This window comes from Salvelinus fontinalis, chromosome 37 (genome assembly GCF_029448725.1).
Source record: "Salvelinus fontinalis isolate EN_2023a chromosome 37, ASM2944872v1, whole genome shotgun sequence".
In the NCBI taxonomy this organism is placed as follows: Eukaryota; Metazoa; Chordata; class Actinopteri; order Salmoniformes; family Salmonidae; genus Salvelinus; species Salvelinus fontinalis.
The window spans coordinates 6,246,651-6,260,038 of NC_074701.1; the positions used below are offsets into that span (position 1 = coordinate 6,246,651).

Consider the following 13,388-nt stretch of genomic DNA (forward strand, 5'->3'; position numbering starts at 1 on the left):
AGCATCATAAAGAGCAGAGTCAGCATTCCTGGCCATTCTGGAAATCACGAGGAGGAATCATTCTGGAAAGCACTATGAGGTGGAGGTGCGTTACAGATCACAATGGGTTTGGTGTTTGTACCATTGTGATCGTGACCTGAGCACAACGCCAGGTGGAGACAGTCCCTGAAAGCCCCTGCGCAGAACGAGAACAGAGGGGTCATACTGTCCGCCCCCAGGAAAGACACCAGGCCCGCTGGGAAACTACATAGCACCCCAATACGGCTGAAGTGTTTTGTGACAGGCAGCTGGTGGGGCACCCCACTGTGCCAGGCTGTGTACTCCCCATCAAAGAACTCCACGGCCCAGGAGTCAGAGCCGCGGCCCAGCCAGCAGTCCTCAGCGCGGCCCTTGCGGGAGATGGTGGGGTAGGTGAGGCCCAGCTCCCAGTACGTCTTACCAGCCACGTCTATCTCCCAGTAGTGACGCCCAGAGCTGAAGCCCTGCAGGCTGATCACGTTGAGGGTGGTGTCAAAGCGGCCCGGGAGCTCTGGTAGTTCCTGCCAGGTGTCTGTGTAGGTGGCACTGTCACCGCGTGGGGAAATTATCAGCTTTGGGTGCGCTGTCTCTGGGTCCAGTGAAACCTCTGTGGAATCTGGGGACAGATGTGTATTTTTACCATGAGAAATGACTATATTTAAAAGAAAATATTCTCACTGGCTGAGTGTGGCATGCCATAACCGCTTTGTGCAGATAAAAATTTGAAATCACAGAGTTTTAGGTTTTAAAATCAAATCAGATTTTGCCACATGGGCCGAATACAACGTGTGTAGACTTTACAGTGAAAACCTTGCTTAATAGCCCTTCCCATAGATGCAGAGTTTAAAAATAATAATACAAAGAGAAATAGTAACACGAGGAGTAAAATACACAAGAATGGATCTATATACAGGGAGTACCAGTACTAGATCAATGTGCAGGGTTACGAGGTATTTGAGGTAGATATGTACAGTGCCTTCGGAAAGGATTCAGACCCCTGGACTTTTTCCACATTTTGTTGTGTTACAGCCTGAATTGAAAATAGATTAAATTGAGATTTTGTGTCACTGGCCTACACACAATACCACATTATGTCAAAATGGAATTATGTTTTTAGAAATTTAGAAAATGAAAAGCTGAAATGTCTTGAGTCAATAAGTATTCAACCCCTTTGTTAGGGCAAGCTTAAATAAATGCTGGAGTAAACATTTGCTCAACAAGTCACATAATACGTTCCATGGACTAGATTTGTGTGGAATAATAGTGTTTAACATGATATTTGAATGACGACCTCATCTCTGTAACCCACACACACATTGAACTATCTGCAAGGTCCCTCAGTCGAGCAGTGAATTTCAAACACAGATTCAACCACAAAGACCAGGCTTTCCAATGCCTCGCAAAGAAGGGGAGCTAGTGGGAGCTCGGCCCCAGTGATGTGCTGGGCTGTCCGCACCACCCTATGTAGCACTTGGCAGTGCACTTGACATACCAAGCTGTGATGCAGCCAGTCAAGACACTTGATGGTGCAGCTGTAGAACCTTTTGGGGATCTGAGGGCCCATGCCAAATCTTTTCAGTCTGTTATGCTCTCTTCTTGACTGTGCGAGTGTGTGTGGACCATGTTAAGTCCTTAGTGATGTGGACACCAAGAACTTGAACCTCTTGACCAGCCCTGTCAATGTGAATGGGGATGTGCTCTCCCCTCTTTCTCCTGTAGTCCACAACCAGCTTCTTGGTCTTACTGACGTTGAGGGAGAGGTTGTGCTGGCACCACACTGCCAAGTCTCTTACATCCTCCTTGTAGGCTGTCTCATCGCCTTCGGTGATCACTGTTGTGTCATCAGAATACTTGATGATGGAGTCATGCGTGGCCAATCAGTCGTGGGTGAACAGGGAGTACAGGAGGGGACTAAGCACACAACCCTGAGGGGACACCCTGTTCAGGGTCAGCGTGGTGGAGGTGTTGTTGCCTACCCTTACCACCTGAGGGTGACCCTTCAGGAAATCCAGGATCCAGTTGCAGAGGGAGGTGTTCAGTTCCTGGGTCCCCAGCTTGGTGATGAGCTTGGAGGGAACTATGGTGTGGACGCTGAGCTGTATGACAGCATTCTAACATTGTTATTTCCCCTCTTGTCCAGGTGGGAGAGGGCAGTGTGAAGTACAATTCAGTTTGCGTTTTTAGGTGCAAAAACATGCTGCATGTTAAAATGGCTTACCCACACATATATTATAGATGTAACAAATGTATCTATAATGAAATAACTCTGACAGACCTCTGGGTGTAAAAAAGGACCTGTCTATCTCGCTTCAAGTTGTAATTGACATCACATCTTGAGAATGAAATCATTAAAAATGAAAAGACTTCATGGAATACTAAGGGAACTCACAGCTCTTGATGAGTCTCTTGGTGATGGGGGTCTGGGAACGTATGAGTAGCAGCATGTTGTTGGTGAGGCTGAGGATCTGGTCAGCTTTAGGCTCATCCAAGTTCACTTTGCTGGGATCTGTCCTGCTCAGCAGATCTATCACTCTGGGTGCGAGAGGAGAGACATCAATATTTACTGCAGGAGCCATCACACGAACAGTGACAGTTCATGATCAATCATGATGATTGAAAACATATTCGTCAAATAAAATGTTTTCTTCAAAAAGATTTGTATCTGATTTGCATGTGGTATAAGAAACAAAACACGTATCTGGATCAAATGACATACCTGCCAACTATCTCAGTGTCCTGGAGACGATGGGGAGGAAATAAAGATAGTGACAATGAATAGGCAGTTCACATCAATGTACATCCATCATCAATATGTTACATCCCATCATCAATATCCATTGAATGAGTTCATGTTAAATAGAACTGAAGAGCCAAATCACCAGTGAATAGGGCAGTAGAATGTCCTTCTGGGCCAGCTCAGCTGTGAGCCTGGCCAGATCCTGCTCTATCTCCTGAATGATGGTGCAGTTCTTCTCCATCAGGTCCTCCAGGGCTGTGACTGCAGCTCTCTCCTCCATCTCCAGGTGGGTTAGAGTCATCGCCAGGTCCTCATCCAGAACCCTCTGGATGTCTTCATACTTCTTCCTTATACTCTCCCTCATTGCTGATGACTTTTTCTGGTTGGGTGACACAGACTCAATCAGTGTGAAAGTCATTGCAACACATCCCATCTTAGAGCTTCGTATGCTACCATGTTTTGAGCGTTCTTCTGCACAAATAGACACCATTGAAATCTAGATATGAGATGTGACCACAGAAATAGGAAACAACACTTCATTTTAAGGGATCCTTACATGGGTAATTACACTGTGACAAGCGTTGAAGTTAATTGTAATAACTCACAGTTACACTGTAATATCAACAGGTCATCAATAGCATTGAGGTGTAACACTGAATGCATGTTACAATGCTTGTTACAAATGGTCAAGTTTTTACGAACTTCACCAGTGTTTTGTTTCTTTTCAGCTTCATCCGATTCAGTAATAACTATCACAAGGGTATAATCTCTTGTGGACACATGCGCTGGGTGTCCCGAGATGACATAAACTCTGATTTCCTTTCTGTGAATGCACACTCTTCAAAATGTCCACTCAATATTGTTGCTAGCACTTGTCCCCAAAAACCATCGGGGTTAACTAGGTTGAGTTTACAAAACAGATAAGATAGAGGTCAACCTCACTGACTGGGGTCTACCATACGGGTGTCATCCTCAAGTGGGTGTCATCCTCAAGTGGAATAATAAACACACAAGTACATGTAAAAGTACAATGTAATTACTAGGTGTTACACAGGATTTAGCTAGTTAATATTAAGTGTATCTTGAGGGGTACTTACTTGTAAATAATGTGTACTTACAGTGCATTCGGAAAGTATTCAGACAGCTTGACTTTTCCCACATTTTGCTATGTTACAGCCTTATTCTAAATAGATGTATTTCCTCATCAATCTACACACAATACCCCATAATGACAAAGTGAAAACATGTTTTTAGAAATGTCTACAAATTTGTACAAAATTAAATAGAAAAATACCTTATTCACATAAGTATTCAGACCCTTTGCTATGAGACTCGAAATTGAGCTCAGGTGCATTCTGTTCCCATTGATCATCCTTGAGATGTTTCTACAACTTGATTGGAGTCCACCTGTGCTAAATTCAATTGATTGGACATGATTTGGAAAGGCACACACACCTGTCTATATAAGGTCCCACAGTTGACAGTGCATGTCAGAGCAAAAACCAAGCCATGAAGTCTAAGGATTTGTCAGCTAAGCTATGAGACTGTTTTGCTAGTACAGACTGGAATATGTTCCGGGATTCTTCTGATGGCATTGAGGAGTACACCACATCAGTCACTGGCTTCATCAATAAGTGCATCGATAACGTCGTCCCCACAGTGACCGTATGTACATACCCCAATCATAAATCATGGATTACAGGCAACAGCCGCACTGAGCTAAAGGATAGAAGTGGAACTCTAACCCGGGCACTAAGAAGAAATCCCACTATGACCTCCGACGAACCATCAAACAGGCAAAGCGTCAATACAGGACTAAGATTGAATCGTACTACACCGGCTTCGATGCTCGTCGGATGTGGCAGGGCTTGCAAACTATTACGGACTACAAAGGCAAGCACAGCCGCGAGCTGCCCAGTTACACAAACCTACCAGACGAGCTAAATCACTTCTATGCTCGCTTTGAGGCAAGCAACACTGAAGCCTGCATGAGAGCATCAGCTGTTCCGGATGACTGTGTGATCACACCCTCCGTAGCCGATGTGAGTAAGACCTTTAAACAGGTCAACATTCACAAGGCCACAGGGCCAGAAGGATTACCAGGATGTGTACTCCGAGCATGCGCTGACCAACTGGCAAGTGTTTTCACTAACATTTTAAACCTGTCCCTGACCGAGTCTGTAATACCAACATGTTTCAAGCAGACCACCATAGTCCCTGTGCCAAAGAACACCAAGGGAACCTGCCTAAATGACTACCGTCCCGTAGCCATGAAGTGCTTTGAAAAGCTGGTCATGGCTCACATCAACACTATTATCCCATAAACCCGAGACCCACTCCGATTTGCATACCGCCCCAACAGATCCACTGATGATGCAATCTCAATTGCACTCCACACTACCCTTTCCCACCTAGACAAAAGGAACACCTACGTGAGAATGCTATTAATTGACTACAGCTCAGCATTAAACCATGGTGCCCTCAAAGCTCATCACTAAATTAAGAACTAGGGGACTAAACACCTCCCTCTACAACTGGATCCTGGACTTCCTGACCATGGTGATAAGGGTAGGTAACAACACATATGCCATGTTGATCCTCAACACAGGGGCCCTTCAGGGGTGAGTGCTCAGTCCCCTCCTGTACTCCCTGACCCATAACTGCATGGCCAAGTACGACTCCAACACCATCATTAAGTTTGCCGACAACACAACATTTGTAGGCCTGATCACTGACAACGATGAGACAGCCTATAGCGGGGTGGTCAGAGACCTGGCAGTGTGGTGCCAGGATAACAACTTCTCCCTCAAAGTGATCAAGACAAATGAGATGATTGTGGACTACAGAAAAAGGAAGACAGAGTACACCCCATTCTCCTTGATGGGGCTGTAGTGGAGCAGGTTGAGTGCTTCAAGTTCCTTGGTGTCCACATCACAAACAAATTATCATGGTCCAAACACACCAAGACAGTCGTGAAGTTCTACAGCTGTACGATCGAACGCATCCTGACTTGTTACATCACCACCTGGTATGGCAACTGCTCAGCCTCCGACCGCAAGGCAATATACAAAGGGTAGTAAGTACGGCCCAGTACCTCACTGGGGCCAAACTTCCTGCCATCCAGGACCTCTATACCAGGCGGTGTCAGAGCGATGCCCAAAAACTTGCCATGTACTCTAGCCACCCTAGTCGTAGGCTACCGCAGAGAGAACCGGAGTGCCAAGTCTAGGTCAAAAAGGCTTCTTAACAGCTTCTACCCCTTCTAGTTAATCAAATGGCTACCCGGACTATTTGCATTGTCCCCAGCCACCCCCGATTTTTATGCTGCTGCTACTCTCTGTTTATTTGCCATGCATTGTCACTTCACCTCTACCTAGATGTACACATTACGTCAATTACCTCGATTAACCGGTGCCCCCGCACATTGACTCTGTACCGGAGCACCATGTATTTAGCCACGCTGCTGTTATTTTATAGTTGCTCCTTAATTATTTGTGATATTTCTTCTTCTTTTATCTTCAAACTGCATTGTCAGTTAAGGGCTTGTAAGTAAGCGTTTCACTGTAAGGTCTACTACACGTGTTGTATTCGACGCATGTGACAGATAAAATGTGATTTGATTTGATTTGATTAGAACTCCGAGACAGGATTGCGTCGAGGCACAGATCTGGCGAAGGGTACCAAAACAAATTCTGCAGCATTGAAGGTCCCCAAGAACCCAGTGGCTTCCATCATTCTTAAATAGAAGAGGTTTAGAACCACCAGGACTCTTCTTAGAGCTGGCCGCCGGCCCAAACTGAGCAATCGGGGGAGAAGGGCCTTGGTCAGGGAGGTGACCGAGAACCCGATGGTCACTCTGACAGAGCTCCAGAGTTCCTTTGTGGAGATGGGAGAACCTTCCAGAAGGACAACCATCTCTGCAGCACTCCACCAATCAGGCCTTTATGGTGGAGTGGTCAGACGGAATCCACTCCTCAGTAAAAGGCACATGACAGCCCGTATGGAGTTTGCCAAAAAGGCACCCAAAGTACTCTCAGACCATGAGAAACAAGATTCTCTGGTCTGATGAAACCAAGATTGAGCTCTTTGGCCTGAATGTCAAGCTTCACGTCTGGAGGAAACTTGACACCATTCCTACGGTGAAGCATGGTGGGGAAAGCATCATGCTGGATGTTTTTCAGTGGCAGGGACTGGGAGACTTGTCCGGATCGAGGGAAAGATGAACGGAGCAAAGTACAGAGAGATCCTTGATGAAAACCTGCTCCAGAGCGCTCAGGACCTCAGACTGGGACGAAGGTTCACCTTCCAACAGGACAACGACCCTAAGCACACAGCCAAGACAACGCAGGAGTGGCTTTGGAACAAGTCTCTGAATGTCCTTGAGGGGCCCAGCCGGAGCCCGGACTTGTACCTGATCGAACATCTCTGGAGAGACCTGAAGACATCTTTGTAGCGACGCTCCCCATCTACCCTGACAGAGCTTGAGAGGATCTGCAGAGAAGAATGGGAGAAACTCCCCAAATACAGGTGTGCCAAGCTTGTAGCGTCACACCCAAGACGTCTCGAGGCTGTAATCGCTGACAAAAGTTATTCAACAAAGTATTGAGTAAAGGGTTTGAATTCTTACAGAAATGTGATATTTCAGTTGTTTATTGTTAATACATTTGCAAATATTTCTAAAAACCTGACTTTGCTTTTGTATCATTTGGTATTGTGTTTGGATTGATGAGGAAAACAAAACAATTCAATACATTTTATAATTAGGCTGTAATGTAACAACATGTGGAAAAAGTCAAGGGGTCTGAATACTTTCTGAATACACTGTGTATAGTGCATTACCTATCCTGTCAACCCTGACCCTTATTTTAAGGCTTCCGGAAGCACCATCCAATTGGGAGGACAACCACACTAGTACAACACAGAGTACATGTAATATATGCGTAAGTATAATGTTATTACTAGGTGTTCCACAGGATTTAGCTAGTTAAAATACAGTGTATCTTGAGGAGTACTTAGTGTAATTAATGTATACTTATTTTACATTACCCATACTGACAACCTTGCCTTAGTTTTAAAGTTTCTGCAAGCACCATCCAAGTGAGAAAATAAACATACTAGTACCCCACAGAGCACATGTAATATCTGCATACGTACTTTGTAATTACTAGGTGATACACAGGATTTAGCTAGTTAAAATGAAGTGTATCTTGAGGGGTACACAAAGTATGTTACCAATCCTGACAGTCTTATCGTCAGCTTCTGAAAGCACCATCCAAGTGAAAAAAACAACAAATACACCACAGAGTACATATACTGTATGTAATATCTGCATAGGTACAAGGTCGTTGCTAGTTGTAACATAGGATTTAGATATATAAGAATAAGTGTAACTTTAGTAATTACCTATGAGCAATTTCTGTATAATTACTGACTACTCATTACCAAGTGAAAAAACTTACAAACAAAACGTAAAAAGACCTTTGTCACGTTCCTGACCTATTGTTCCTTTTTCTTTTATTTATTTAGTTGGTCAGGGCGTGAGTTGGGGTGGGTTGTCTTTGTGTGTTTTTGTATTGTCTAAGGTGTTGTATGGTTTAGGGGGTTAAGTAGAGTAGATGGGTTAGTGTTTAGTATAGATGTCTAGGAAAGTCTATGGTTGCCTGAATTGGTTCTCAATCAGAGACAGCTGGTTATTGTTGTCTCTGATTGGGAGCCATATTTAAGGCAGCCATGGGCTTTAGCTGTTTTGTGGGTAATTGTCTATGTGTAGTGTTTGTGTCAGCACTATTTGTCTGTATAGCTTCACGGTCGTCAGTTTGTTATTTTGTTAGTTTGTGCATAGTTGTTAGTTTCTTGTTTTTTTCTCTCTTCTTGAATAAAAGAAGATGTATTTTGCACACGCTGCGCCTTGGTCCAATCTCTCACAGCAAGACGATCGTGACAGAATTACCCACCAACCTAGAACCAAGCGGCGTGTCAAGCGGCAACAGGACCCACCTACACAGGATTCATGAACATGGGAGGAGATAATGGATGGTAAGGGACCTTGGGCACAACCGGGAGAATATCGCCTCCCTCGTGAAGAGCTGGAGGCAGCTAAAGCCGAGAGGAGGCGATATGAGGAGGCAGCACGGAAGCAAGGCTGGAGGCCAGTGAGTAATACCCCAAAATTTCTTGGGGGGTGGCCTTAAAGGGAGTGTGGCGAAGTCAGGTAGGAGACCTGCGCCTACTCCCTGTACTTACCGTGGAGAGCGAGAGTACGGGCAGACACCGTGTTACGCAGTAGAGCGCATGGTGTCTCCTGTACGCGTGCATAGCCCGATTCGGTACATTCCAGCTCCACGTATCGGCCAGGCTAGATTGAGCGTTGAGCCGGATGTCATGAAGCCGGCCCAACGCATCTGGCCACCAGTGCGTCTCCTCGGGCCGGCTTACATGGCACCAGCCTTACGCATGGTGCCCCCGGTTCGCCTACATAGCCCGGTGCGGGTTATTCCACCTCCCCGCACTGGTCGGGCGACGGGGAGCATACAACCAGGTAAGGTTGGGCAGGCTCAGTGCTCAAGGGAGCCAGTACACCTGCACGGTCCGGTATTTCCGGCGCCACCTCCCCGCTCCAGCCCAGGACCACCAGTGCCTACACCACGCACCAGGCTTCCTGTGCATCTTCAGAGCCCTGTGCCTCCTCCACGCACTAGCTCTATGGTGCGTGTCTCCAGCCTTTTACCACCAGTGCCTACACCACGCACCAAGCCTCCTGTGTGTCCCCAGAGTCCTGTGCGTCCTGTTGCTGCTCCCCGCACTAGCCCTGAGATGCGTGTCCTCAGCCCGGTACCACCAGTTCCGGCACCACGCACTAGGCCTAATGTGCGTCCCCAGGGTCCAGCATGCCCTGTTCCTTCTCCCTGCACTAGCCCTGAGATGCGTGTCCTCAGCCCGGTACCTACAGTTCCGGCACCACGCACCAGGCCTACAGTACGTCTCAGCCGGCCAGTCTGCCGTCTGCCCAACGGCGCCTGAACTGCCCGTCTGCCCAACGGCGCCTGGTCTGCCCAACGGCGCCTGAACTGCCCGTCTGCCCAATGCCGTCTGAACTGTCCGTCTGCCAAACGCCGCATGAACTGCCCGTCTGTACTAAGTATTCAAAGCCGCCCGTCTGTACTGAGCCTGCAAAGCTGCCCGTCTGCCATGAGCCTTCAGAGCCGTCCGCCAGACAGGAGTCGCTAGAGCCGTCCGCCAGACAGGAGCCGCTAGATCCTTCCGCCAGACAGGAGTTGCTAGAGCCTTCCGCCAGACAGGAGCCGCCAGAGCCTTCCGCCAGACAGGAGCAGCCAAAGCCTTCCGCCAGACAGGAGCAGCCAGAGCCTTCCGCCAGACAGGATCAGCCAGAGCCTTCCGCCAGACAGGATCAGCCAGAACCTTCCGACAGACAGGATCAGCCAGAGCCTTCCGCCAGACAGGATCAGCCAGAGCCTTCCGCCAGACAGGATCAGCCAGAGCCTTCCGCCAGCCATGAGCAGCCAGATCCGTCAGCCAGCCATGAGCAGCCAGATCCGTCAGCCAGCCATGAGCAGCCAGATCCGTCAGCCAGCCATGAGCAGCCAGATCCGTCAGCCAGCCATGAGCAGCCAGATCCGTCAGCCAGTCATGAGCAGCCAGATCCGTCAGCCAGCCATGAGCAGCCAGATCCGTCAGCCAGCCATGAGCCGTCCAGCCAGGATCCGCCAGAGCCGTCCAGCCAGGATCCGCCAGAGCCGTCCAGCCAGGATCCGCCAGAGCCGTCCAGCCAGGATCCGCCAGAGCCGTCCAGCCAGGATCCGCCAGAGCCGTCCAGCCAGGATCCGCCAGAGCCGTCCAGCCAGGATCCGCCATTCAGTCCGGTGCTGCCCCTCAGTCCGGTGCTGCCCCTCAGTCCGGTGCTGCCCCTCAGTCCGGTGCTGCCCCTTAGTCCGGTGCTGCCCCTTAATCCAGTGGGGTTAATGTGGAGTGTGGTCATTTGGAGGAGGCTACGAAAGCGGGTAGTGACTGTTGTGGGGTGGGGACCACGACCAGTGCCAGAGCCGCCACCGTGGACAGACGCCCACCCAGACCCTCCCCTAGACTTTATGCTGGTGCGCCCGGAGTTCGCACCTTAAGGGGGGGGTTATGTCACGTTCCTGACCTATTGTTCCTTTTTCTTTTATTTATTTAGTTGGTCAGGGCGTGAGTTGGGGTGGGTTGTCTTTGTGTGTTTTTGTATTGTCTAGGGTGTTGTATGGTTTAGGGGGTTAAGTAGAGTAGATGGGTTAGTGTTTAGTATAGATGTCTAGGAAAGTCTATGGTTGCCTGAATTGGTTCTCAATCAGAGACAGCTGGTTATTGTTGTCTCTGATTGGGAGCCATATTTAAGGCAGCCATGGGCTTTAGCTGTTTTGTGGGTAATTGTCTATGTGTAGTGTTTGTGTCAGCACTATTTGTCTGTATAGCTTCACGGTCGTCAGTTTGTTATTTTGTTAGTTTGTGCATAGTTGTTAGTTTCTTGTTTTTTTCTCTCTTCTTGAATAAAAGAAGATGTATTTTGCACACGCTGCGCCTTGGTCCAATCTCTCACAGCAAGACGATCGTGACAACCTTACATTTCTTACAAAATAACGAGGATTTTTAATGTTATATTACTAATTTGATTAATTTGATTAAACAAAGATATAGGCCTACTCAATAACATAAAACATTCTAGTGGTGGTGAGCTCATTTAGAAAAATAGGATTGTCTTTTTTCCCTTTTTATTTACATGGCAAGTAACAATGGAAATCTAATTTCTCTGTCTCTGTCTTCATCTGTTTCTTTCTTGTCAGTATTTTCACATCCTGGAGTCTGAGACCTTGTGGGACTCTACGGTAGATAAGAAGAATGTAGCTATGACAATTACATTACACTATACTCAATACACATGAATACATATCATGATTTCTATAGTTTAGGCCTGCTACCTAGCTGTCACGCCCTGATCTGTTTCACCTGTTGCTGTGATTGTCTCCACCCCCTCCAGGTGTCACTTATTTTCCCCAGTGTATTCATCCCTGTGTTTCCTATCTCTCTGTGCCAGTTCGTCTTGTATGTTTTCCCGTACTCATTTTTGCTATTCTCCTTTTTCTAGTCCTCTCAGTTTTGACCCTTGCCTGTTTCTGTACTCTGTACCCGCCTGCCTGACCATTTTGCCTGCCTTTACCATTTTGCCTGCCTTGACCACAAGTCTGTCTGCTACTCTGTACCTCCTGGACTCTGATCTGGTTTTGACCTTTTTGCCTGTCCACGACCATTCTCTTGCCTACTCCTTTTGGATTATTAAACATCTTAATAGACTTTCAATTTGTCAAGCACGAATGGCTCTATCACCATTTTAACCATAACTGTTTATTCATGTGTCGAAAAATGTTTGGTTAAAATAATGTACCGATTGTCAAATACACCATTAATTGACTTCACAATTGAAAGTAATGTGAACTTGTTTTTTGTAATGTGAACTCGTTTTTGGAATGTGAACTCGTTTTTTCCCATTGGGCCTACAGACTACAGAGCCCTTTATTGCGGAGTTGTGTCAGTCAATGAGGTGGTCGGTTTTAAATTAGCTAACTTATCACATGGTTTGTGCAGGCTGAAATATAGTGCTTTGGGATATTTGATTGGGATGCTATCTGAAACGTTAAGTTTTGTAACAAGCACGGTAACAAGCATTCATTGTTACACCTCTGTAATTACAGACTGTTTTACCACCAGTTACATGTTGTTATTACAGTTTAACTATGTCTTATTACAATTAATTACAATACTTGTTACATACTTGTTACAAGGACACCTTAAAAGTAAGTGTTACCAAATATAATTACTAGAAGGGCCAAAGCCCCTCAGACCCCAATAATTTGACTGGAACACTCATGTGTGCATTTAATATGACTGACATGGTATTGTGATGCGTCTGACCTCTGTTCACACAGATGAATCCCCATGCGGTTAGTTTACTTACAGCGATTTCAGTTTGCTTTGTGCTCAATTTCTTCATTCGGAACTTCACCGCTTCTCTTTGCCTCTTCAGACATCCCTGGTGCTTCAACAGCATCTCCTGGGGAGAGAAGGTTTCAGAAATACAACAACAAAAAAGAGCCAAGATGGATTCCACCAAATTCTCTCTTTTGAAGCACAGTAGCACACACCTGATCCTGGGTCTTCATCTCCATGGTCTTACTCTAAGCGAGGTGATCAGTTATACCGGTGACGAAGAGCTCGGCTAATGATGCTGCCAAGTGAAGTTGTAATAAGCCAAAGGCTTTTAGTCCTGTGTCAGTTAGTCTTGAATCAGTATAGACTACTCTCATTCACGTCCAGCTCTGGTGTCTGTCTGCATGTGTCCCTCTTTCTCTCTTTATAGAATGGCCTGTCTCATACATACCATACCTCTGTAGCAGCAGAGTGATTTAAGACACAGGCACCTGGCCCTCTTTAACAATCCCATGCCTCCCTAGGTCAGGTGCCAGAGCATAGTGGATAGTGTTGTGTCCGTATAAATAGAATCACTAGAACAGACATGGCCCATTCATTGAGCCAGACTGGGTTGTACCCGTGAGGGTGCTATGAAATTGCTGTGGTCTGAGGGGAT

At 46.7% G+C, this 13,388-nt stretch overlaps 1 protein-coding gene across 1 annotated transcript; it reads right to left on the reverse strand.

Annotated features, from left to right (window-relative positions):
* Window positions 1-44: 44 nt before the first annotated feature.
* Window positions 45-12,969, reverse strand: LOC129835907 (E3 ubiquitin-protein ligase TRIM21-like). Its single transcript, XM_055901614.1, has 6 exons — window positions 12,946-12,969; window positions 12,759-12,854; window positions 2,898-3,134; window positions 2,735-2,754; window positions 2,408-2,550; window positions 45-634 (listed from the first exon to the last, which is right to left on the reverse strand). Exons 1-6 carry the CDS (start codon window positions 12,967-12,969, stop codon window positions 45-47), a joined length of 1,110 nt encoding a protein of 369 aa, XP_055757589.1.
* Between the last annotated feature and the right edge of the window lie 419 nt (window positions 12,970-13,388).

Excerpts from the sequence above, each read along its gene's own strand:
- LOC129835907 (XM_055901614.1), bottom strand. The coding sequence starts at position 12,969 with ATGGAGATGAAGACCCAGGATCAG. Across the intron at positions 3,135-12,758 it reads CAAAGCAAACTGAAATCGCT|AAAAAGTCATCAGCAATGAG; the intron begins GTAAGTAAACTA and ends TCACCCAACCAG. Across the intron at positions 635-2,407 it reads CAAGAGACTCATCAAGAGCT|ATTCCACAGAGGTTTCACTG; the intron begins GTGAGTTCCCTT and ends ATCTGTCCCCAG.